Source organism: Triticum urartu, chromosome 3, assembly GCF_003073215.2.
Source record: "Triticum urartu cultivar G1812 chromosome 3, Tu2.1, whole genome shotgun sequence".
Taxonomy (NCBI): domain Eukaryota; kingdom Viridiplantae; phylum Streptophyta; class Magnoliopsida; order Poales; family Poaceae; genus Triticum; species Triticum urartu.
Window position 1 is genome coordinate 437,939,437 of NC_053024.1, and position 26,432 is coordinate 437,965,868.

Consider the following 26,432-nt stretch of genomic DNA (forward strand, 5'->3'; position numbering starts at 1 on the left):
TCCATCACATCATTCTCCTAATGATGTGATCCCATTATCAATGACATCCAATGTCCATAGTCAGGAAACCATGACTATCTTTTGATCAACGAGCTAGTCAACTAGAGGCTCACTAGGGACGTGTTGTGGTCTATGTATTCACACATGTATTACGATTTCCGGATAACACAATTATAGCATGAACAATAGACAATTATCATGAACAAAGAAATATAATAATAACCATTTTATTATTGCCTCTAGGGCATATTTCCAACATTCTCCCACTTTGCACTAGAGTCAATATTCTAGTTACATTGTGATGAATCGAACACCCATGCAGTTCTGGTGTTGATCATGTTTTGCTCTAGGGAGAGGTTTAGTCAACGGATCTGCTACATTCAGGTCCGTATGTACTTTACAAATCTCTATGTCTCCATTTTGAACACTTTCACGAATGGAGTTGAAGCGATGCTTGATATGCCTGGTCTTCCTGTGAAACCTGGGCTCCTTGGCAAGGGCAATAGCTCCAGTGTTGTCACAGAAGAGAGTCATCGGGCCCGACGCATTGGGTATGACTCCTAGGTCGGTAATGAACTCCTTCACCCAGACTGCTTCTTGTGCTGCCTCCGAGGCTGCCATGTACTCCGCTTCACATGTAGATCCCGCCACAATGCTTTACTTGCAACTGCACCAGCTTACTGCCCCACCATTCAAAATATACACGTATCCGGTTTGTGACTTAGAGTCATCCAGATCTGTGTCGAAGCTAGCGTCGACATAGTCCTTTTCAGGTACTTCAGGATATTCTTGACCGCTGTCCAGTGTTCCATGCCGGGATTACTTTGGTACCTTCCTACCAAACTTACGGCAAGGTTTACATCAGGTCTGGTACACAGCATAGCATACATGATAGACCCTATGGCCGAGGCATAGGGGACGACACTCATCTTTTCTCTATCTTCTGCCATGGTCGGGCATTGAGCCGTGCTCAATCTCGTACCTTGCAATACAGGCAAGAACCCCTTCTTTGACTGATCCATTTTGAACTTCTTCAATATCTTGTCAAGGTACGTACTCTGTGAAAGACCAATGAGGCATCTCGATCTATCACTATAGATCTTGATCCCTAATATATAAGCAGCTTCTCCAAGGTCCTTCATTGAAAAACACTTGTTCAAGTAGGCCTTTATGCTTTCCAAGAATTCTATATCATTTCCCATCAACAGTATGTCATCCACATACAATATGAGAAATGCTACAGAGCTCCCACTCACTTTCTTGTAAATGCAGGCTTCTCCATAAGTCTGCATAAACCCAAACGCTTTGATCATCTCATCAAAACGAATGTTCCAACTCCGAGATGCTTGCACCAGCCCATAAATCGAGCGTTGGAGCTTGCACACCTTGTCAGCATTCTTAGGATCGACAAAACCTTCCGGCTGCATCATATACAATTCTTCCTTAAGGAAACCATTAAGGAATGCCGTTTTGACGTCCATTTGCCATATCTCTAATCATAGAATGCGGCAATTGCTAACATGATTCGGACGGACTTCAGCTTTGCTACGGGTGAGAAAGTCTCATCATAGTCAACCCCTTGAACTTGTCGATAACCCTTAGCGACAAGCCGAGCTTTATAGATGGTCACATTACCATCCGCGTCTGTCTTCTTCTTAAAGATCCATTTATTTTCTATGGCTCGCCGATCAACGGGCAAGTCAATCTAAGTCCACACTTTGTTTTCATACATGGATCCTATCTCAGATTTCATGGCCTCCAGCCATTTGTCGAAATCCGGGCCCGCTATCGCTTCTTCATAGTTCGAAGGTTCACCGTTGTCTAACAACATGATATCCAAGACAGGGTTGCCGTACCACTCTGGTGCGGAACGTGTCCTTGTGGACCTATGAAGTTCAGTAGCAACTTGATCTGAAGTTTCATGATCATCATCATCAACTTCTTCTCTAGTCGGTGCAGGCACCTCAGGAACATTTTCTTGAGCTGCGCCACTTACCGGTTCAAGAGGTAATACTTCATCAAGTTCTACCTTCCTCCCACTTATTTCTTTCGAGAGAAACTCTTTCTCTAGAAAGGACCCATTCTTGGCAACAAAGATCTTGCCATTGGATCTGAGGTAGAAGGTATACCCAACAGTTTCTTTAGGGTATCCTATGAAGACGCATTTTTCTGACTTGGGTTCGAGCTTTTCAGGTTGAAGTTTCTTGACATAAGCATCGCATCCCCAAACTTTTAGAAATGATAGCTTAGGTTTCTTCCCAAACCATAATTCATACGGTGTCGTCTCAACGGATTTTGACGGAGCCCTATTTAAAGTGAATGCGGCAGTCTCTAAAGCATAGCCCCAAATTGACAGCAGTAAATCGGTAAGAGACATCATAGATCGCACCATATCTAATAGAGTGCGATTATGATGTTCGGACACACCATTACGCTGAGGTGTTCCAGGCGGCATGAGTTGTGAAACTATTCCACATTTTCTTAAGTGTGTGCCAAATTCGTGACTCAAGTATTCTCCCCCACAATCTGATCGCAAGAACTTGATTTTCCTGTCACGTTGATTCTCAACCTCACTCTGAAATTCCTTGAACTTTTCAAAGGTCTCAGACTTGTGTTTCATTAAGTAGACATACCCATATCTACTCAAGTCATCAGTGAGGGTGAGAACATAACGATAGCCACCGCGAGCCTCAACACTCATTGGACCGCACACATCAGTATGTATGATTTCCAATAAGTTGGTTTCTCGCTGCATTGTTCCTGAGAACGGAGTCTTGGTCATTTTACCCATGAGGCATGGTTCGCACGTGTCAAATGATTCGTAATCAAGAGACTCTAAAAGTCCATCTGCATGGAGCTTCTTCATGCGTTTGACACCTATGTGACCAAGGCGGCAGTGCCACAAGTATGTGGGACTATCATTATCAACCTTACATCTTTTGGTATTCACACTATGAATATGTGTAGCATTACGCTCGAGATTCATTAAGAATAAACCATTCACCATCGGAGCATGACCATAAAACATATCTCGCATATAAATAGAACAACCATTATTCTCGGATTTAAATGAGTAGCCATCTCGAATTAACCGAGATCCTGATACAATGTTCATGCTCAAAGCTGGCACTAAATAACAATTATTGAGGTTTAAAACTAATCCCATAGGTAAATGTAGAGGTAGCGTGCCGACGGCGATCACATCGACCTTGGAACCATTCCCGACGCGCATCATCACCTCGTCCTTCGCCAGTCTCTGCTTATTCCGCAGCTCCTGCTTTGAGTTACAAATGTGAGCAACCGCACCGGTATCAAATACCCAGGAGCTACTACGAGTACTGGTAAGGTACACATCAATTACATGTATATCACATATACCTTTCGTGTTGCCGGCCTTCTTGTCTGCTAAGTATTTGGGGCAGTTCCGCTTCCAGTGACCACTTCCCTTGCAATAAAAACACTCAGTCTCGGGCTTGGGTCCATTCTTTGGCTTCTTCCTGGCAGCTTGCTTACCGGGCGCGGCAACTCCCTTGCCGTCCTTCTTGAAGTTCTTCTTACCCTTGCCTTTCTTGAACTTAGTGGTTTTATTCACCATCAACACTTGATGTTCCTTTTTGACTTCTACCTCTACTAATTTCAGCATTGAATATACCTCAGGAATGGTCTTTTCCATCCCCTGCATATTGAAGTTCATCACAAAGCTCTTGTAGCTCGGTGGAAGCGACTGAAGGATTCTGTCAATGACCGCGTCATCCGGGAGATTAACTCCCACCTGAGTCAAGCGGTTATGCAACCCAGACATTTTGAGTATGTGCTCACTAACAGAACTATTTTCCTCCATCTTACAGCTGAAGAACTTGTCGGAGACTTCATATCTCTCGACCCGGGCATGAGCTTGAAAATCCATTTTCAGCTCTTCGAACATCTCATATGCTCCGTGTCTCTCAAAACGCTTTTGGAGCCCCGGTTCTAAGCTGTAAAGCATGCCGCACTGAACGAGGGAGTAATCATCAGCACGTGACTGCCAAGCGTTCATAACGTCTTGGTTCTGTGGGACGGGTGTGTCACCTAGCGGTGCTTCTAGAACATAATCTTTCTTGGCATCTATGAGGATGATCCTCAAGTTCCGGACCCAGTCCGTATAGTTGCTGCCATCGTCTTTCAGCTTGGTTTTCTCTAGGAACGCGTTGAAGTTGAGGACAACGTGGGCCATTTGATCTACAAGACATATTGTAAAGATTTTAGACTAAGTTCATGATAATTAAGTTCATCTAATCAAATTATTCAATGAACTCCCACTCAGATAGACATCCCTCCAGTCATCTAAGTATAACATGATTCGAGTTAACTAGGCCATGTCCGATCATCACGTGAGACAGACTAGTCAACATCGGTGAACATCTTCATGTTGATCGTATCTTCTATATGACGCATGCTCGACCTTTCGGTCTTCTGTGTTCCGAGGCCATGTCTGTACATGCTAGGCTCGTCAAGTCAACCTAAGTGTATTGCGTGTGTAAATCTGGCTTACACCCGTTGTATTCGAACGTTAGAATCTATCACACCCGATCATCACGTGGTGCTTCGAAACAACGAACCTTCGCAACGGTGCACAGTTAGGGGGAACACTTTCTTGAAATTATTACGAGGGATCATCTTATTTAAGCTACCGTCATTCTAAGCAAATAAGATGTAAAACATGATAAACATCACATGCAATCAAACAGTGACATGATATGGCCAATATCATTTGCTCCTTTTGATCTCCATCTTCGGGGCTCCATGATCATCGTTGTCACTGGCATGACACCATGATCTCCATCATCATGATCTCCATCATCGTGTCTTCTTGAAGTTGTCTCGTCATCTATTACTTCTACTACTATGGCTAACGCTTTAGCAATAAAGTAAAGTAATTACATGACGTTTATGTTGACACGCAGGTCATAATTAAATAAAGACAACTCCTATGGCTCTTGCCGGTTGTCATACTCATCGACATGCAAGTCGTGATTCCTATTACAAGAACATGATCATCTAATACATCACATATATCATTCATCACATCCTTTGGCTATATCACATCACAAAACACTTGCTGCAAAAACAAGTTAGACGTCCTCTAATTGTTGTTGCAAGTTTTTACGTGGCTGCTATAGGATTCTAGCAAGAACGTTTCTTACCTACGCCAAAACCACAACGTGAATTGCCAATTTCTATTTACCCTTCATAAGGACCCTGTTCATCGAATCCGATCCGACTAAAGTGGGAGAGACAGACACCCGCCGGCCACCTTATGCAACTAGTGCATGTCAGTCGGTGGAACCAGTCTCACGTAAGCGTACGTGTAAGGTCGGTCCGGGCCACTTCATCCCACGATGTCACCGAATCAAGATAAGACTAGTAACGACAAGCAAATTGACAATATCGACGCCCACAACTACTTTGTGTTCTACTCGTGCATAGAAACTACGCATAGACCTAGCTCATGATGCCACTGTTGGGGAACGTAGCAGAATTTTAAAATTTTCTACGCATCACCAAGATATAAAATTTTCTACGAGCACCAAGAGTCAATTAATGGAGTCTCTAGCACGAAAGGAGAAGAGGATGCATCTACAATACGATTTGTAGATAAAACGAGCGGAAGACGTTAAAAGACGAGAATTACGGGGTTGATGGAGTCGTATCGTCGTGATCCAAATCACCGAAGATCCTAGCGCCGAACGGATGGCACCTCCGCGTTCAACACAACGTATGGAGCGAGGATGTCTCCCGCGCCTTGATCCAGCAAGGAGGAGGGAGAGGTTGAGGAAGAGAGCTCCAACAGCAGCACGATGGCGTGGTGGTGGAGCGGCAGTACTCCGGCAGGGCTTCGCCAAGCTCTTAACGGAGGAGGAGAGGTGTTGGGGAGGGGAGGTGCACCTTTGATGTGGTGTGCAGCCCTCCCCTTGCCCCTCTATTTATAGGGGAAGGAGGAAGGGGGCGGCCCCCTCTAGATGAGATCTAGAGGGGGGCGGCAAGGGGGCTTGCCCCCAAGCAAGGGGGGCGCCCCCTCTAGGGTTTCCCCCCCAACCCTAGGCGCATGGGCCCAAGGGGGGATGCGCCCAGCCCACTTGGGGCTGTTCCCTTTCCTCTACCCATGAGGCCCTCCGAGAGAGGTGGCCCTCCGGTGGACCCCGAACCTCCGGTGGCGGTACAATACCGATATGCGAACCTTTTGTGACCGTATGACAACTTCTTCATATATAAATCTTTCACCTCCGACATTCCGGAACTCCTCATGACGTCCGGGATCTCATCCGGACTCCGAACAACATTCGTAATCACATACAAGTCTTCCTAACAACCCTAGCCATACAAGTCTTCCTAACAACCCTAGCGTCACCGAACCTTAAGTGTGTAGACCCTGCGGGTTCGGGAGACATGCAGACATGACCGAGACGACTCTCCGGTCAATAACCAATAGCAGGATCTGGATACCCATGTTGACTCCCACATGCTCCTCGATGATCTCATCAGATGAACCACGATGTCGAGGATTCAATCAATCCGTATACAATTCCCTTTGTCAATCGGTACGTTACTTGCCCGAGACTCGATCGTCGGTATCCCAATACCTTGTTCGGTATCGTTACCGGCAAGTCACTTTACTCGTACCGTAATGCATGATCCCGTGATCAACCACTTGATCACATTGAGCTCATTATGATGATGCGTTACTGAGTGGGCCCAGAGATACCTCTCCGTCATACGGAGTGACAAATCCCAGTCTCGATTCGTGCCAACCCAACAGACACTTTCGGAGATACCTGTAATGTACCTTTATAGTCACCCAGTTACGTTGTGACGTTTGGCACACCCAAGGCACTCCTACGGTGTCCGGGAGTTGCACAATCTCATGGTCTAAGGAAATGATACTTGACATTCAGAAAAGCTACAGCAAACGAACTACACGATCTTTGAGCTATGCTTAGGATTGGGTCTTGTCCATCACATCATTCTCCTAATGATGTGATCCCATTATCAATGACATCCAATGTCCATAGTCAAGAAACCATGACTATCTTTTGATCAATGAGCTAGTCAACTAGAGGCTCACTAGGGACGTGTTGTGGTCTATGTATTCACACATGTATTACGATTTCCGGATAACACAATTATAGCATGAACAATAGACAATTATCATGAACAAAGAAATATAATAATAACCATTTTATTATTGCCTCTAGGGCATATTTCCAACAACTGATACTTATATGTGCAAAACTTTTCATCTGTTTGCTTGTTTATCTTTCAGAGTGAGGAGGATATAAGTGTCAAACAAGCGCAATCTCATCAGCTTGCTCAGCTGCTTGCGCTGCAGCTCCCGAGCAGGGCTAACCTTTCTTGAACTCTATTGAAGTGCTGTCAGTTTTGTATATTATTTTGTCGGCGTGTTTATTTGTACTAGTGGCGATCTTTGATGCCCAGTGTATGTAATCTGTTGTCTGCTTGTGCTTTATTATCATAGTGGCGAACTTTGATGCCCAGTGGATGTAATATGCTGTAATTTCTTTATTGTGTAGTCTAGGTTTTTTCTTATTAATGATGATGCAGTTATTTTACTGTATATATATCATGTCTTCGCAGTAAACCGGCCAAACCGTAAAATTACGGTATATATAATTGGGCCGTCATGCAAATCACTACATAATCGGTCCGTTAACAGGCCTAAATGTAAACTGGCCCACTAGTAGATTTGGGCCTCTAATAGGCCGAGTAAATCTCCGGCCCTATTTTCGCAAGAAAACTCAATGGGCATTTAGGAGGCTCAAAAGTAGGTTGGGCCTGAAACGTGTCGAACAACTCACGTGCCGGCAGCAGGCCAAAATAGACCCCAGCCCATGATTGCGCCAATCACATCACGGGACGTTAACAAGCCAAAATTGTCTCGGTCCTTGTTTGACCCAATCAGATTATCGGCTGTGAGCAGGCCGAATGCAAACCGGGCCGTAGTTAGGCCAAACTACATGACGGGCTTTTAACATGCTGAAATGTTAAACAAGACAAAACTAATATCAGGCTGAATTACTAAATGGGCCTTTAGAAAATGGGCCCAAAAGCATAGCATCCAGTTGATGGGCCGAATCTGATATGGGCCATAATTTAGCCCAAAGCCTCTTAAAGGGCCGGATCTGATCTGGGTCGTAGTTTGGCCCAGAACGTGATAGGCTTTTAATGGGTCGGATCTCATATGGGCCTTTATTGGGCCCGGAACGTGGCAGGCTGTTAATGGACCGGATCAAATATGGGTCGTCATTTGGCCCAAAACATGGCAGCATGTTAACGGGCCGGCCCATTAATGTCCTCAAAATCTTGTGGGCCTTTAGTTGGGTCGGCCCATTATGGTCAGCGAAATCTCGTGGGCCTTTAGCTGGGCCGGCCCATTATTGTCAGCGAAATCTCGTGAGCCTTTAGCAGGGCCGGCCCATTATGGTACGCAAAATACGGTGGGCCTTTAGTTGGGCCGGCCCATTTAATCTTTATGGGCCACTTTTGGGCCGGTCCACGTGTCAACATATCATAGACGCATCTCGCTCATTGGATGACTGACAACTGTGCTAACGCGGAGCTAACACGTGGTTCCGTCGACCAATGAGAATTTTACACGTGGAAAATCGTCATTGGTCGTGGCTGTTAGCGGGTTATCAGATCCGAAACCGGACGCAATAGCTTAACGACGAGCCGTTACGGTGGATGCCACGTGTCGGTCACCCTTGACGAAAGCACTTCCATGATGTGGCATTTATCGTCATGAAAGTGAACACTTCCGTGATGATAATTTTGGTAATGTCATGGAACACTTCTACGACAACACAGGTATGACTATCTTGATTCTGTCATAAAATCGTCATGGATATACATGCATGACAGAAAACGTGACCTACTGTGACAAACACGTATCATCACAGAAGTGTAATTTTTTTAGTGGTATTTTGCAAATTTCTATGTCTACAATGCTCTTCATGGAGCTACTCTAGCTAATTGCTCCCACTTTCAATATGTATCCAGATTGAGACTCAGAGTCAGCTGGATCGGTGTAAAAGCTTGCATTGACGTAACTCTTTATGACGAACTATTTATCACCTCCATAACCGAGAAATGTTTCCTTAGTCCTCTAAGGATAATTTTGACCATTGTCCAGTAATCTACTCCTGGATCACTGTTATACCCCCTTGCCAAACTCATGGCAAAGTACACAATATGTCTGGTACACAGCATGGTATATCGTATCTTTACCCAATATTAAAGGGAGGATTGTTTCTCCACTTTTTTGGTCCACATAATTGATTTTTGCTTTTTCATACGTCCCTCTACTTTTTTGGTACGTCTTCCCTGTTTTTCTTTTCGTTTTCCATTGCACGTAAAAGAAATTTCTATGTCTACAATGCTCTTCATGGAGCTACTCTAGCTAATTGCTCCCACTTTCAATATGTATCCAGATTGAGACTCAGAGTCAGCTGGATCGGTGTAAAAGCTTGCATTGACGTAACTCTTTATGACGAACTATTTATCACCTCCATAACCGAGAAATGTTTCCTTAGTCCTCTAAGGATAATTTTGACCATTGTCCAGTAATCTACTCCTGGATCACTGTTATACCCCCTTGCCAAACTCATGGCAAAGTACACAATATGTCTGGTACACAGCATGGTATATCGTATCTTTACCCAATATTAAAGGGAGGATTGTTTCTCCACTTTTTTGGTCCACATAATTGATTTTTGCTTTTTCATACGTCCCTCTACTTTTTTGGTACGTCTTCCCTGTTTTTCTTTTCGTTTTCCATTGCACGTAAAAGAAATTTCTATGTCTACAATGCTCTTCATGGAGCTACTCTAGCTAATTGCTCCCACTTTCAATATGTATCCAGATTGAGACTCAGAGTCAGCTGGATCGGTGTAAAATCTTGCATTGACGTAACTCTTTATGACGAACTCTTTATCACCTCCATAACCGAGAAATGTTTCCTTAGTCCTCTAAGGATAATTTTGACCGTTGTCCAGTAATCTACTCCTGGATCACTGTTATACCCCCTTGCCAAACTCATGGCAAAGTACACAATATGTCTTGTACACAGCATGGTATATCGTATCTTTACCAAATATTAAAGGGAGGATTGTTTCTCCACTTTTTTGGTCCACATAATTGATTTTTGCTTTTTCATACGTCCCTCTGCTTTTTTGGTACGTCTTCCCTGTTTTTCTTTTCGTTTTCCATTGCATGTAAAAGAAATTCGTGTTGATAAAAAAATTGTGTCACAAAGGACTCGAACCGCGGCCACTTGGAGCGAGGCCACAAGCACTAACCAGTCGACCTACGACTAAGTAGTTTAAAAAAGAGAAGGAATCTACCTTTTTATTGATATATAGACGAGTTTATGCTAGGATTTAATTTTGTCGCCCGTCCATTTTTATTGCAATAAATTCCGCCCGGCCTAAGCCCAAGATAAGAGGCAATGAAGGTAGCCCATCAGGCAAAAACATAATCGCTTTTTTTACCTAATAAGAGAGCAAAAGTAGTAGCAGAAGACTCTCTACTGAAATATATTTGAAAAATCATTAAATCCAGAAATTTTTGTACTATAGGAAAAAAAGCAGTATGTATGTACACTCAGGAGTATATGTATGCAGCATACATGTACATGTGTTGTAGTAGAAAGTATATATATGAATTGCAATTTAATGTTGACAAAAATATCTAGGACTCCCATGATCATCATTAATAAAAAGGGGTAGAAATACAACTATCCCACGAATACTAATGAAAAAAATATTATAGATTTTTTTTCGGGTAAAAAATATATTATAGATGACAGACAATAGAAGGAAAATCAACAATCTCTCTTCATGTGCTGTGTCCTAGATATAAAACAATACATATATTGCAGTTTCCATCATAAAATGAAAGGGCTCCTCCGGTCTTACACATAGATCGCTTTGTTTTTCAAAAGAAACGTGCAGAGCGCCCAGTGCTATTTTATTGGTTTGGTATAGTATTTGTAAAATACATATAGAAAAAATTCAAATAGACCACTTCCATTCAATGTGAATGTTCATTTACACTAAGAAGCAGTTGCAAGTTGCCATGAGGGGTATGCTCTCTCTCTCTCTCTCTCTCTCTCTCTCTCTCTCTCTCGCGCGCGCGCAGTATCTCTGGTCAACTGGCAATTCGGATGAGAAAAGACTAAACTTTATCATGTTCCTAACTCTACTTCGTTATATGTTGACGCAGGTAAATAAATATTTTATAAGATTAGCATTTTATGCTTGGACAAATTTGGATCTTTCGAACAATTTTAATTTTAACTAAATTTTGCATTACCTGTGAATGTGTTTTAGCACATAAAAATCGAACTAAACTTGAATATAAATTGTTTTTTTCTCTCCCGTTGCAACGCACGGGCATTTGTGCTAGTAGAACCTATGGCTGAGGCATAGGGAATGACTTTCATTCTCTCTCTATCTTTTGTCATGGTCGGGCTTTGAGTCTTACTCAACTTCACACCTTGTAAAACAGGCAAGAACCCTTTCTTTGACTGATCCATTTTGAACTTCTTCAAAACTTTATTAAAGTATGTGCTTTGTGAAAGTCCAATTAAGCTTCTTGATCTATCTATAGATCTTGATGCCTAATATATATAAGCAGCTTCACTGAGGTCTTTTATTGAAAAACTTTTGTTCAAGTATCCTTGTATGCTTTCCAAAAATTCTACATCATTTCCAATCAACAATATGTCATCCACATATAATATTAGAAATGCTACAAAGCTCCCACTCACTTTCTCGTAAATACAGGCTTCTCCGAAAGTCTGTATAAAACCATATGGTTTGATCACATTATCAAAGCATATATTCCAACTCCGAGATGCTTGCACCAGTCCGTAAATGGATCGCTGGAGCTTGCACACTTTGTTAGCACCTTTAGGATCAAAAAAACATTCTGGTTGCATCATATACAACTCTTCTTTGAGAAATTCATTAAGAAATGCAGTTTTGACATCCATTTGCCAGATTTCATAACTATAAAATGCGGCAATTGAGACCATGATTCGGATAGACTTAAGCATCGCTACGGATGAGAAGGTCTCATCGTAGTCAACTCCTTGAACTTGTCAAAAACCTTTCGCAACAAGTCGAGCTTTATAGATAGTAACATTACCATCAGCGTTAGTCTTCTTCTTAAAGATCCATTTAATCTCTATGGCTCGCCGATCATCGGGCAGGTCAACCAAAGTCCACACTTTGTTCTCATACATGGATCATATCTTGAATTTCATGGCCTCAAGCCATTTATCGGAATCTGGGCTCATCATCGCTTCCTCATAGTTCGTAGGTTCGTCATGGTCAAGTAACATGACTTCCAGAATAGGATTACCGTACCACACTGGTGCGGAACGTGCTCTGGTTGACCTATGAGGTTCGGTAGTAACTTGATCTGAAGTTTCATGATCATTATCATTAGCTTCCTCTCTAGTTGGTGTAGGCATCACTGGAACTAATTTCTGTGATGAGCTACTTTCCAATTCGAGAGAAGGTACAATTACCTCATCAAGTTCTACTTTCCTCCCATTCACTTCTTTCGAGAGAAACTCCTTCTCTAGAAAGGATCCATTCTTAGCAACAAAAATCTTGCCTTTCGGATCTGTGATAGAAGGTGTACCCAACAGTTTCTTTTGGGTATCCTATCAAGACACACTTCTCCAATTTGGGTTTGAGCTTATCAGTTTGAAACTTTTTCACATAAGCATCGCAACCCCAAACTTTAAGAAACGACAGCTTTGGTTTCTTGCCAAACCATAGTTCATATGGTGTCGTCTCAATGGATTCAGACGGTGCCCTATTTAACGTGAATGCAGTTGTCTCTAATGCATAACCCCAAAACGATAGTGGTAAATCGGTAAGAGACATCATAGATCCCACCATATCTAATAAAGTACGGTTACGACGTTCGGACACACCATTATGTTGTGGTGTTCCAGGTGGCATGAGTTGTAAAAATATTCCACATTGTTTTAAATGAAGGCCAAACTCATAACTCAAATATTTGCCTCCATGATCAGCTCGTAGAAACTTTATTTTCTTGTTACGATGATTCTCCAATTCACTCTGAAATTCTTTGAAATTTTTCAAATGTTTCAGACTTTTGTTTCATCAAGTAGGTATACCCATATCTGCTCAAATCATTTGTGAAGGTCAGAAAATAACGATACCCGCCACGTGCCTCAACACTCACTGGACCACATACATCGGTATGTATTATTTCCAATAAGTCATTGCCTCGCTCCATTGTTCGGATAACGGAGTTTTAGTCATCTTGCCCATGAGGCATGGTTTGCAAGTATCAAATGATTCATAATCAAATGATTTCAAAAGCCCATCTGCATGGAGTTTCTTCATGCTTTTTACACCAATATGACCTAAACGACAGTGCCACAAATATGTTGCACTATCATTATTAACTTTGCATCTTTTGGCATCAATATTATGAATATGTGTATCACTACGATCGAGATTCAATAAACCATTTACATTGGGTGTATGACCATAGAAGGTTTTATTCATGTAAACAGAACAACAATTATTCTCTGACTTAAATGAATAACCGTATTGCAATAAACATGATCCAATCATATTCATGCTCAATTCAAACACCAAATAACATTTATTTAGTTCCAACACTAATCCCGAAGGTAGAGGGAGTGTGAGATGGTGATCTTATCAATCTTGGAGTCACTTCCAACACACATCATCACCTCGCCCTTAATTAGTCTCTGTTCATTCTGTAACTCCTGTTTCGAGTTACTAATCTTAGCAACTGAACCGGTATCAAATACCCTGGGGTTACTATGAAAACTAGTAAAATACACATCAATAACATGCATATCAAATATACCTTTGTTCACTTTGACACCCTTCTTATCCGCCAAGTATTTGGGGTAGTTCCGCTTCCAGTGACCATTCCCTTTGCAGTAGAAGCACTCAGTTTCAGGCTTAGGTATAGCTTTGGGCTTCTTCACGGCAGTGGCAACTTGCTTGTCATTCTTCTTTAAGTTCCCTTTCTTTTCCTTTGCCCTTTTTCTTGAAACTAGTGGTCTTGTCAACCATCAACACTTGATGCTTTTTCTTGATTTCTACCTTCGCCGATTTCAGCATCGCGAAGAGCTCGGGAATCGTTTTCATCATCCCTTGCATATTATAGTTTATCATGAAGTTCTAGTAGCTTGGTAATAGTGACTAGAGAACTCTGTCAATCACTATCTTTATATGAAAGATTAACTCCCACTTGATTCAAGCGATTATAGTACCCAGACATTCTGAGCACATGCTCACTAGTTGAGCTATTCTCCTCCATCTTGTAGGCAAAGTACTTGTTAGAGGTCTCATACCTCTCGACATGGGCATGAGTCTGAAATACCAATTTCAACTCTTGGAACATCTCATATGCTCCGTGGCGTTCAAAACATTTTTTAAATCCCGGTTCTAAGCCATAAAGCATGGTGCACTAAACTATCAAGTATTCATCATACCGAGCTTGTAAAACGTTCATAACGTTTGCATCTGCTCCTGCAACAGGTCTATCACCTAGTGGTGCATCAAGGACATAATTCTTCTGTGCAGCAATGAGGATAATTCTCATATCACAGACCCAGTCCGCATCATTGCTACTATCATCTTTCAACTTAGTTTTCTCTAGGAACATATCAAAAATAAAACAGGGGAGCTATACGTGAGCTATTGATCTATAACATAGATATGCAAATACTATCAGGACTAAGATCATGATAAATTAAGTTCAATTAATCATATTACTTAAGAACTCCCACTTAGATAGACATCCCTCAAGTCATCTAAATGATCACGTGATCCATATCAACTAAACCATGTCCGATCATCACGTGAGATCGAGTAGTCTTCAATGGTGAACATCTCTAGGTTGATCATATCTAATATATGATTCACGTTCGACCTTTCGGTCTCCAGTGTTCCGAGGCCATGTCTGTACATGCTAGGCTCGTCAAGTTTAACCCGAGTATTCCGCATGTGCAAAACTTTCTTGCACCCGTTGTATGTGAACGTAGATCTTATCACACCCGATCATCACGTGGTGTCTCGGCACGACGAACTATGGCAGCGGTGCATACTCAGGGAGAACACTTATACCTTGAAATTTTAGTAAGGGATCATCTTATAATGCTACCGTCGTAATAAGCAAAAAAAGATGCATAAAAGATAAACATCACATGCAATCAAAATATGTGACATGATATGGCCATCATCATCTTGTGCCTTTGATCTCCATCTCCAAAGCACCGTCATGATCTCCATCGTCACTGGCTTGACACCTTGATCTCCATCGTAGCGTCATGGTCATCTCGCCAACTATTGCTTCTACAACTATCGCTAACGCATAGTGATAAAGTAAAGCAATTACATAGTGTTTGCATTTCATACAATAAAGCGACAACCATAAGGCTCCTGCCAGTTGTCGATAACTTCTACAAAACATGATCATCTCATACAATAACGTATATCACATCATGTCTTGACCACATCACATCACAACGTGCCCTACAAAAACAAGTTAGACGTCCTCTACTTTGTTGTTGCAAGTTTTACGTGGCTGCTACGGGCTTCTAGTAAGAACCGTTCTTACCTACGCATCAAAACCACAATGGTGATTTATCAAGTTTGTTGTTTTAACCTTCAACAATGACCGGCCTCAGTTAAATTCGATTCAACTAAAGTTGGAGAAACAGACACCGGCCAGCCGCCTTTATGCAAAACTAGTTGCATGTCTGTCGGTGGAACCGGTCTCATGAACGTGGTCATGTAAGGTTGGTCTGGGCCGCTTCATCCAACAATACCGCCAAATCAAAATAAGACATTGGTGGTATGCAGTATGATGATCACCGCCCACAACTCTTTGTGTTCTACTCGTACATATCATCTACGCATAGACCTGGCTCGGATGCCACTGTTGGCGAACGTAGCATGCAATTTCAAAGATTTTCCGACGATCACGCAAGATCTATCTAGGAGATGCATAGAAACGAGAGGGGGAGAGTGTGTCCATGTACCCTTGTAGACCGAAAGCGGAAGCATTTGACAACGCAGTTGATGTAGTTGAACTTCTTCTCGTTCCGACCGATCAAGCACCGAATGTACGGCACCTCCGAATTCTGCACACGTTCAGCTCGATGACGTCCCTTGAACTCTTGATCCAGAAAAGTGTCGAGGGAGAGTTCCGTCAGCATGACAGCATGGTGACGGTGATGGTGAAGTGATCCGTGCAGGGCTTCACCTAAGCACTACGAAGATATGACTGGAGGTGTAAACTGTGGAGGGCGGCGCCGCACACGGCTAACAATTGTTGGTGTGTATTCTAGCGGCCCCCCTTCATATATATAGGTTGGAGGGGAGGAGAGGCAGCCAAGGGGACGCCCCAAGTAGGAGGAATCCTACTTGGGGTCCTCCCAATTCGGCCTCCCCCCTTTCCTATTCCTATTCGGAGTAGGAAGGGAAGAGGGGGAAGGGGGAATCATATTCCCTTTTTCCTTTCCTCATTCCCCTTTTCTACTCCAATTTGGCCAGCCCATATGGGAGGGGCGCACCAGCCCCTTAGGGGCTGGTCTGTCCCCCTCTTGGCCCATTAAGGCCCATGTAGTTGTCGGGGGGATGCCCGGAACCCCTTCCGGTGACCCGATATGCACCCAGTACCACCGGAACACTTCCGGTGTCTGAATATCATCGTCCAATATATGAATATTTACCTCTCAACCATTTCGAGACTCCTCGTCATGTCCGTGACCTCATCCGGGACTCCGAACAGTAGTCGGTCACCAAATCACATAACTCATATAATACAAAATCGTCATCGAACGTTAAGCGTGCGGACCCTACGGGTTCGAGAACTATGAGACATGACCGAGACACCTCTCCGGTCAATAACAAATAGCGGAACCTAGAGCTCATATTGGTTCCCACAAATTTTACGAAGATCTTTATTGGTCGTACCATAATGACAACATACGTTATTCCCTTTGTCATCAGTATGTTACTTGCCCGAGATTCGATCGTCGGTATCTTCATACCTAGTTCAATCTCGTTACCAGCAAGTCTCTTTACTCGTTCTGTAATGCATCATCCCGTAACTAACTCATTAGTCACATTTCTTGCAAGGTTTATTATGATGTGCATTACCGAGAGGGCCTAGAGATACCTCTCCGATACTCGGAGTGACAAATTCTAATCTCGATCTATGCCAACCCAACAAACACCTTCGGAGATACATGTAGAGTATCTTTATAATCACCCAGTTACGTTCTGACGTTTGATAGCACACAAGGTATTTCTCCGGTATTCGGGAGTTGCATAATCTCATAGTCAAAGTAATATGTATAAGTCATGAAGAAAGCAATAGCAATAAAACTTAACGATCATTATGCTAAGTTAACGAATGGGTCTTGTCCATCACATCATTCTCCTAATGATGTGATCCCATTTATCAAATGACAACACATGTCTATGGTTAGGAAACTTAACCATCTTCAATTAACGAGCTAGTCTAGTAGAGGCATACTAGGGACACTGTGTTTTGTCTATGTATCCACACATGTATCAAGTTTTCGGTTAATACAATTCTAGCACGAATAATAAACATTTATCATGATATAAGGAAATATAAATAACAACTTTATTATTGCCTCTAGGGCATATTTCCTTCAAAATGTTTATTATTCATACTAGAATTGTATTAACCGGAAACTTGATACATCTGTGGATACATAGACAAACCACCATGTCCCTATTAAGCCTCTACTAGACTAGCTCGTTAATCAAAGATGGTTATGTTTCCTAACCATATACATGTGTTGTCATTTGATGAATGGATCACATCATTAGGAGAATGATGTGATGGACAAGACCCATCCGTTAGCTTAGCATGTTGATCGTTCAGTTTTATTGCTACTGATTTCTTCATGTCAAATGGATATTCCTTCGACTATGGGATTATGCAACTCCGAGATACCGGAGGAATACCTTGTGTGCTATCAAACGTCACAATGTAACTGGGTAATTATAAAGATGCTCTACAGGTATCTACGAAGGTGTTTTTTGGGTTGGCATAGATCGAGATTAGGATTTGTCACTCCGAGTATCGAAGAGGTATCTCTGGGCCCTCTCGGTAATACACATCATAAGAAGCCTTGCAAGCAAAGTGACTAATGAGTTAGTTGCGGGATGATGTATTACGGAACGAGTAAAGAGACTTGCCGGTAATGGGATTGAACTAGGTATGAAGATACCGACGATCGAATCTCGCGCAAGTAACATACCGATGACAAAGGGAATAACGTATGTTGTCATTACAGCACGACCGATAAAGATCTTCATAGAATATGTGGGATCCAATATGAGCATCTAGGTTTCGCTCTTGGTTATTGACCAAAGAGGTGTCTCGGTCATGTCTACATAGTTCTCGAACCCGTAGGGTCCGCACGCTTAACGTTCGATGACGATTTGATGTGATTTGGTGACTGAATGTTGTTCAGAGTCCCGGATGAGATCATGGACATGACGAGAAGTCTCGAAATGGTCGAGAAGTAGAGATTCATATATAGGACGATAGTATTCGGACACTAAAAGTGTTCCGGGGGTACCGGGTACATATCGGGTCACCGGAAGGGGTTCCGGACAACCCCCGGCAAACTATATGGGCCTAATGGGCCAAGAGAGAGACATACCAGCCCCTAAGGGGCTGGTGTGCCCCCCCTCCCCATACGGGCTGGCCAAATTGGAGTAGGAAAGGGGAAGGGGGAAAGGGAAAAGGGAATAGGATTTCCCCTTCCCCCTCTTCCCTTCCTACTCTGAATAGGAATAGGAAAGGGGGAGGCTGAATTGGGCGGACCCCAAGTAGGATTCCTCCTACTTGGGCGCCCCCTTGGCTGCCTCTCCTCCCCTCCAACCTATATATATGAAGAGGGGCACCGCTAGAACACACACTAGCAATTGTTAGTCGTGTGCGGCGCCCCCTCCACAGTTTACGCCTCCGATCATATCTTCATAGTGCTTAGGCGAAGCCCTGCGCAGATCACTTCACCTAATCGTCACCACGCCGTCGTGCTGACGGAACTCTCCCTCGACACTTTACTAGATCAAGAGTTCGAGGGACGTCATCGAGCTGAACGTGTGCAGAGAAGAATTTCGACTATATCAACCGCGTTGTTAAACGTTTCCGCTTTCGGTCTACGAGGTATGTGGACACACTCTCCCCCTCTTGTTGCTATGCATCTCCTAGATAGATCTTGCGTGAGCGTAGGAAATTTTTTTAAATTGCATGCCACGTTCCCCAACAGCGGCAAGATGGCTCGGCCCTTTGGGAGTGGCGACTTCCATTCGCCGCGCCGACATCACGATAGCTCGACGTGTCGGCTGCAGCTAGAGTTTCGACGTGGGCTCGTCTGTAGGCGGCACGTTTCGACCTTCGACCCCTCACCTCTTCGTTCGGCCGCTATCTTCGTCGAAGGGTTGGCTCTTCCCCAGCTGCGGTTCATCACTAGTCTCACACCTGGTAGCAAGACCGAGCTCGTCTCGCGCCCGGTGGCAGGACCATGCCCGTCTCGCGCCCGGTGGCAGGACCGAGCTCGTCTCGTACCTGGTGTCGCAGGACGGGTCGATGGAGGCCAGTTTTGACTGGCCTTTTAGGTCTCAACACTGGGGGCCACCCAGGGGTGCGAAAGGCGAGTACTTTCCGCTCGTATCTTTGGTTGGGGTAGTGACGAGGCTTGGGTGAGATGGTGTCTAGGTCTTGCATGCGGGACGACGGCCCTGGTGGTGGTTCCGCGGTGCTCATGGGAAGAGTCCGTGGCTCGGTGCTGCTCGGTTGCCACGGCCGTATGAGCGGCGTGGTAGCCAAAGGTGTGGCGTTCGGTGACGGTGAGTGTGGCCGGGGTGAATACCTGTTCTATCTTCGAATGAGCCGGCGACAGCGAAGCTCGTTCCCTTCTTAAAGGCGTCGTCACAACTCTCATTGCCCGTCGTGTTCCTCCAGAAAAAACTGATCCTCGTATCGAACGATGGCGGCGCTCCGATATTGTATCCTTCCTGAAGGCGCCGCCTTGGAGCCCACGATTCGTCATATGTAGATTCACTTCTTCGCGGTGGCATGTTCACAACTGTAACCCCCGGCTGCTCGGCGCCTTGGAGCCCACGGTTTGTCATGTGTAGATTCACTTCTTCGCGGTGGCGTGTTCACGACTGTAGCCCCAACTGCTCTTGTAGTTCTAGAGATGGTGTTGCTACGCTCAGCACCTGTGTATCCTACATAGGATGTGTGTGCGTGTGTTGCGAGGGCATGTGTTTATACTGGATGTTGTTGATCATTGCTTTATATATAAAGCGGTGTGAAAGCCTTTTTCGATAACATTAATTGTTGCTGCTGAGCATCTTCCAAAGTCAAAATTCGAATTTTTAAGATGGGAACTGAAAACACTATTTGCCATTTCAAAACCGCCCATTCTTACTGCAAGAAGCGAGACAACAGGAAATTAATCGAATTTTCTCAAAATACTACTAGTGTAAGTTTTAAATCCATAATATTACAGGTTACAACACTGAGCACAAAAATATCAGAACTTATTCGGTGCTGGTTGTATTGTAAGCAATGTCTGCAGAGGAAGTGTCCATGTCATTCAAGCCAAGCTCCTCATTCTGCTCCCAACTCCTCTCATAGTCCTCAACTGCCATTCATAGTGATAAATACATTGAGTAAATCACAATTGCAGTTAATTATGTGGATTCTTTTCCAGTTAATTAGTATGCCTCCACAGAACTACATGCACGTGCTTCATGGGTAATTGACAAAACTTCCACAGATGCATTCAGATTCGAAATGCAATGCGTGGATGTCCCTTCATTGGTTCGAATGATGCATGATGCTGCGTACAATTCATTGATTAGGATAACTTACTGAGTAGCTGGCTGTCATCTTCTATCAAATCTGTGGATGGAGCGACAAACGAAGCCGCTAACGCATCGTCAATAATTAAGGTCCAAGGCTCTTGTAAACTCAGGAGCTGAAATTATACGTTGTGTAAATGTTATTGAAATAGTTACTATACAACATATTAATTCACAATTGATTAGCCCAATCACGCCCTTCCACCGAAAGTAGTCAGCATTTTTCTAACTAGATCTCCAATCAAGTTTAGCATGAACCAAGGTTAGGAAAATAAAAAATTTGCTTCATGTTATGAAGGAAGAAACCCAAGACACTTGGGAACTGAGATGTTATGGAAGGAAAAGCACAGCCGTAATCTTCTCCAGATTGCAGGTGAAGCAGCCCCTGGTGGAATAAATAGAACATTCCACGAAAAAGAAACTAGTACCTTTGATAATCTTTGCTGGAAATCATCCCATTTCTTTTTCTTCCATTCATTTGTGCTATCACCCAATTGGAATCCATGAACCCGCTCCAGAGCTGTAGCCCCAAAATGAAACTTATCATTTGAGTTTGAGAAGAATTAACAATTGCATCTGCATCTATTCAGGTGTATTTCATATCGATATAAGTTGCATAAGCTATGTTGAATAAAGAAGTTTCCACAAACTTTGCTTAAAAAAGGACTTCCTGTAAAGAGCAGTTAGATGCTTAACAGCGGGAACTGAGATACATGAGAAACGCATGTTTCAATGATGATACTGGGGATTAGGGAACTGTTGACAAAACCATGAGAGGGTATACACATATTATGAGAGAAACATCGACTATACAGAGTGGCTTCAAGACACTTCCATCTCATAACATTAAGAAATCCACTGTAGTTAGAAAAATTGCTGTTGGCCAGCACATTTTGTGACTTGAACTTATCATACAGTCCATTTTGTCCCCATGAACTGTTGAAAGCGTAGTGTTGCGAACTTACCCTCACATATTTTCACAATTAAACCTTCAACTGTCGTGACAATACCACCCAATGTACCCATTGACAGCTCCAACTCAAGTTCAGGTACTTTCACAGCGGCAGAATCTGACTGACGAGATCAAAGGGTAACTCAGAATCAAGTAACTTACATATCAGATGTTGATCCGAATACACCAAACGGTAACACAAGCTTGAAGATTCTTTAAAATATCAAAATCAGCAGTCAGCCTTGCTAGTATGACAGAAAATTTAGCTAAAAGACACATCAAGTTTCTTAACTATAGAAGAACCAAGTTAACTTTTCACACCCTGAACCAGAAAATAGTTCAAGGGCCGCCGATACAAGAAAAGAAGATGGACAATCTTATGCACAAGTATTATACAGCTTAAAAACCTGCATGGCTGCATGTGACAGATAAAGTAATACTACAACAAAAGAGTAATTTTCTGACCTTTATGACATCACGAGAAAGATCTTTCACGGTTTGCAGATGTAACGTAATTTTCTTTCCTTTAGCTGGAATTTCACCGCCAGGCTTCAACTAATTGAGCAAAAAGAAAAGCCTTAGTTGAGTTCAGATGTGTTACTAAGAACCAGTGACAGCCAGTTTCTATATGAACAAAAAGGGACATGACACTGAAACTGACCTCTGAGTTGCGATAACCACACAGGTCACATGAAGCTGCCATAACAATTACCTCACGGAAATATGGGATTTCTACCAAAGGTCAAGGATCACATGATACATCAAATACAGATTATCTACCTCCTCCAGATAGCGAGATTGGTCACACAACACTATATACGATCTATTTCGGAGATTGATCAAGCAAATAAACAAGTGTAACATAAACACCACATATAATCAATAAATTTCACAAAAAATAGTTCATGTTCGGTGAAAAGGATACTAGTAGCAAAGAAACGAGTCACACATGCAGCTCCACAGGCTCCACATGTTGATGGCAAAGTATCAACCTGTACAACTGAATTTTGTAAGGCGCAAATTAACTAAATTCTTAATAACGTCATCATTGCCAGGCAACTCAACAGACATACCTCTTCTGGTGCTGTATACCTGCACAGCGTTGCAGCAATTTCATCAGGGTTTCCCTGAGCAATAGCACGACGACCTGCAACAGCTCCAACTGAACCATGGGGTACCTTTGGCAACCCACCACAATTTGCCTCAACTGTCGAAGCATTCTGCGAAGGCTCTCCGGATTCTCCGGTTGGTGGATCAACAAGAAAACCAAGTGCTGCTTGTTGATCAGATGTCCTTTCATAGAAACTCGCAGATAACAAAGGATCTGATGAAGGAGCATGCCTGTGGATTTATGTGGATTAATCAATATATATCAAGTTATAAGTACTTTAAGCATGAACAGAGCTAACAAACACATATATAAACTATGTGCAACATAAGGTCACTCAATTGACTACAGGTTGCAAAAATGGTGCAAAGTAGAACCATGTTTCTCAGTTCCATGATTAGAACTACATTATATAATTATAATATAACAAAAAGAGTGCAAAAATGGTAAAAGTGTGCATAAAAGGTAGAACCAAGTATTTCATTTCCATATCAAAATAAGTCATAAATCTGAATTCCAATCTCAAACAATCTGAAGTCTACAAATAATCTTACAGGTTCTCAATGAAGCTGTTTCCAGCAGGATCATCCAGAACAAAGGTAAACGCCGCTTCTCCAGATCCGAGAGATCTCAATTTTACTAAAAATTGATCAATAGCTTCAGCTTTTTGAGGATCCACTTTCTGCAGTTCCAAGAAGATGATAAGCATATCACTAGGTGACTCAACTGAAATTAAATAACTAAGCATACAAGCTCACAGGTTCACCTTTCTTTCATCTTGAAGTGCCTGCAACTCCTCCACAGCTCGCATAATTGTCCCTTCCACCTAATTTATGATCCGAAATATTTAACAAACTAGCAATAAATAAAAATGAATTCTAAAGGAACCATTTCTTCGGAATTTGTATACAAAATTCAGAGAAGCATACTGTTGAAAGTGTTCCACGTTGAGCTTCAGGAGGAATCTCAAAGTCCAGTTCCGGAATCTGTACGAAGTGTAAATTATAACAGAAGCAATGCATCGTACGTATTTAATTAGCATAAATGCATTAACAAGGAGATCAATATCAATACCTTGATAGTTGCCGAATCAGATTTCACGACCTGACGGTTCAGTATCTGTGCCAATACCGCTTGTTAATCACACTATGAACATCGACTAGAATGCTTTATTTACTGATTACTGGAGATCAAATGTACAAAAAAGACAGATAGAAAGTAACATGCGTATGAATTTAAAGCTGAAATAATGTCACAACTAAAAATGCAATAACGAAACTACACAGCACAAGCGAAACATGCAAAAAAGATTTAGTAATTAGTAATTGTAAGAGGAATCACATCAATAGTGGAACCACACATCACAAGCAAAAGAAGGGGCAAGATAAACACCAATACTAGTGAATCATAAAGTAACCACAGTTATATAGTAACAATGTAAACTTGCATAAACTGCAATACAAATTAACAGGTATGAGAGAACAAGTTGCAGTAAAGCAAAGAAGAAATCTAACACGAAACACCTCTAAGTAAAGTTGTGACTTTATAAATGCAACAGTTCTATCATTAGAAGTCACCATAGAGAAGTTGGAAGTTTACCAGTGTATTTATACAAACTAAAAATAAGTTGGTCCATGGTTGATTTCTGATTTTATTACAGCAGCGCATGGACGGTAAGGACCATTTTTTCTAATAAAAATGCAAAAACACTGTGATCATACTTCATCTGACTTGCAAGCTTTGTTTGGGTATAACCCAAAGGCTGAATCTTACGAGCCGGTAGCTTGCAATTAATTTACATGCATGTGTCAGTTCATATTTCATTTGTCATAAATATATCCTATCAAGTGAAACAACTGCGAAAGGTAATACAGGATAGAGTTCTCTTTGGATTTGAATAGTGTGTGTTGTGTTAGCAAGGTGAGATTGAACAGACGAATAAAGAGACAAGAACAGATCAATCCACTCTTTGCAATAGTTGGGGTATACAACTAAACTGACAGTAACATGATCAGTCGATCACAAGAGGGTATAAAGCTCATGTTGGCACTGCAATTACATTTCAAATGTACTTCCCCTTTCTGTCTGTGGATACAATATCTACTGGAACAAATTTGAGGTCATAACAACTAGTATATCCGACAGGAATTGGTAAAAAAATATCGTGTCACTAATCTAAATAGGTTCCAAAAGTATGGTGTGGAGTGGAACAGCTAACACAGTAAGGGTTGGTTGAATCGAGTTATAGGCGCCCCTACAGAAACAGACCTCGTTCTGCCCTTGAGGGACCTCCAAGCGGTAGCAACATCCCTTGGGCTGGAGCTGTCCAGCAAACTGGACCTCGTTGTTCCTAATTCAAAAGCACACAAAACTTAAGATACTGCACTTGCATGTGCAGAAGTACCCCGTAAATTATAGCCGAGCATTGCATTACCCTTCATTACAGTGCGGGCACTCGAAAGCCATCAGAACAACCTGCAGATTCACAAACGCAGCAGATTTACCCCCATTCTCCAATCAGAACAATCCACTTTCGCAACGAGCACAGAGCGCGAAGAAGCTCACCTCCCGGAAGTTGGGGATCGTAGTCAGCAGCAACCTCGTGGTGCCCTGACCAGAAGGAAAGTACGTCTCAGAACTCGCGACGAAACCAAAGGGAAGGGGGAATTAGGAGCGGTATCACAGGCAAGGTCAAGGCGCTTACATTCTCGCCGCAGCGCATGCAGAGAGACTCGATTTCGTGAAGCGCCTCGTCGCCGCCCGCCGACTCCGCAGCGGAGCGGAGGTCCGTCACAACGCGCCCCTCGTCGCCGGAGTTGGCCATGGTCACGGGATATCGGTGCGGGTTGGGCTTCTCGCGAAGGAGTGGTCTCCAGAAGACTCTCGCGGTTTCTTCTCCTCGCACTGCTTGGTTTGGCTGGCGCTGGTGCTCGCGGTGGGAGGGCAAAGAAGTGCGGCGGGACCTCTGTAGGAGAAAAGAACGGGAGAAAGGAGAGCAACCTAGTAGTCTCTCGAAAGAAGTGGACGCTGGCGGGTTGCTAGGCACGGGCCAAAGCTGGAGGAGTAAAAAGCGAAGCCAAAACCAGCACAATTGTCATGTCATTTTTTTTTCGGCAACAATTGTCATGTCATTAGCAACTACTCTCTCCGTTCCAAATACTACTACTTATAAGTCTTTATAAAGATTCCACCAAATAATTAAATACGAAGCAAAATAAGTGAATCTACACTCTAAAATATGTCTACATACATTCATATTCCATTTAAAATATCTAAAAAGACTTATATTTAGAAATGGAGGAAGTAGAAGCTCACGCCGCGAAACAACCTTGGAGAATAGTATTTCCAGTCCAGGTTTTCTAGACTT

The 26,432-nt window shown here is 42.8% G+C and overlaps 1 protein-coding gene across 1 annotated transcript; it reads right to left on the bottom strand.

The window, feature by feature from the left end:
* Positions 1 to 20,540: 20,540 nt before the first annotated feature.
* On the bottom strand, positions 20,541 to 26,094 carry LOC125544241 (zinc finger protein ZPR1-like). Its single transcript, XM_048707857.1, has 16 exons — positions 25,770 to 26,094; positions 25,631 to 25,675; positions 25,500 to 25,540; positions 25,334 to 25,415; positions 24,140 to 24,184; positions 23,995 to 24,051; positions 23,832 to 23,891; positions 23,620 to 23,747; positions 23,031 to 23,298; positions 22,883 to 22,949; positions 22,619 to 22,689; positions 22,423 to 22,512; positions 21,971 to 22,079; positions 21,434 to 21,525; positions 21,016 to 21,121; positions 20,541 to 20,785 (listed from the first exon to the last, which is right to left on the bottom strand). Exons 1-16 carry the CDS (start codon positions 25,887 to 25,889, stop codon positions 20,682 to 20,684), a joined length of 1,485 nt encoding a protein of 494 aa, XP_048563814.1. The 5' UTR covers positions 25,890 to 26,094; the 3' UTR covers positions 20,541 to 20,681.
* Positions 26,095 to 26,432: the final 338 nt, after the last annotated feature.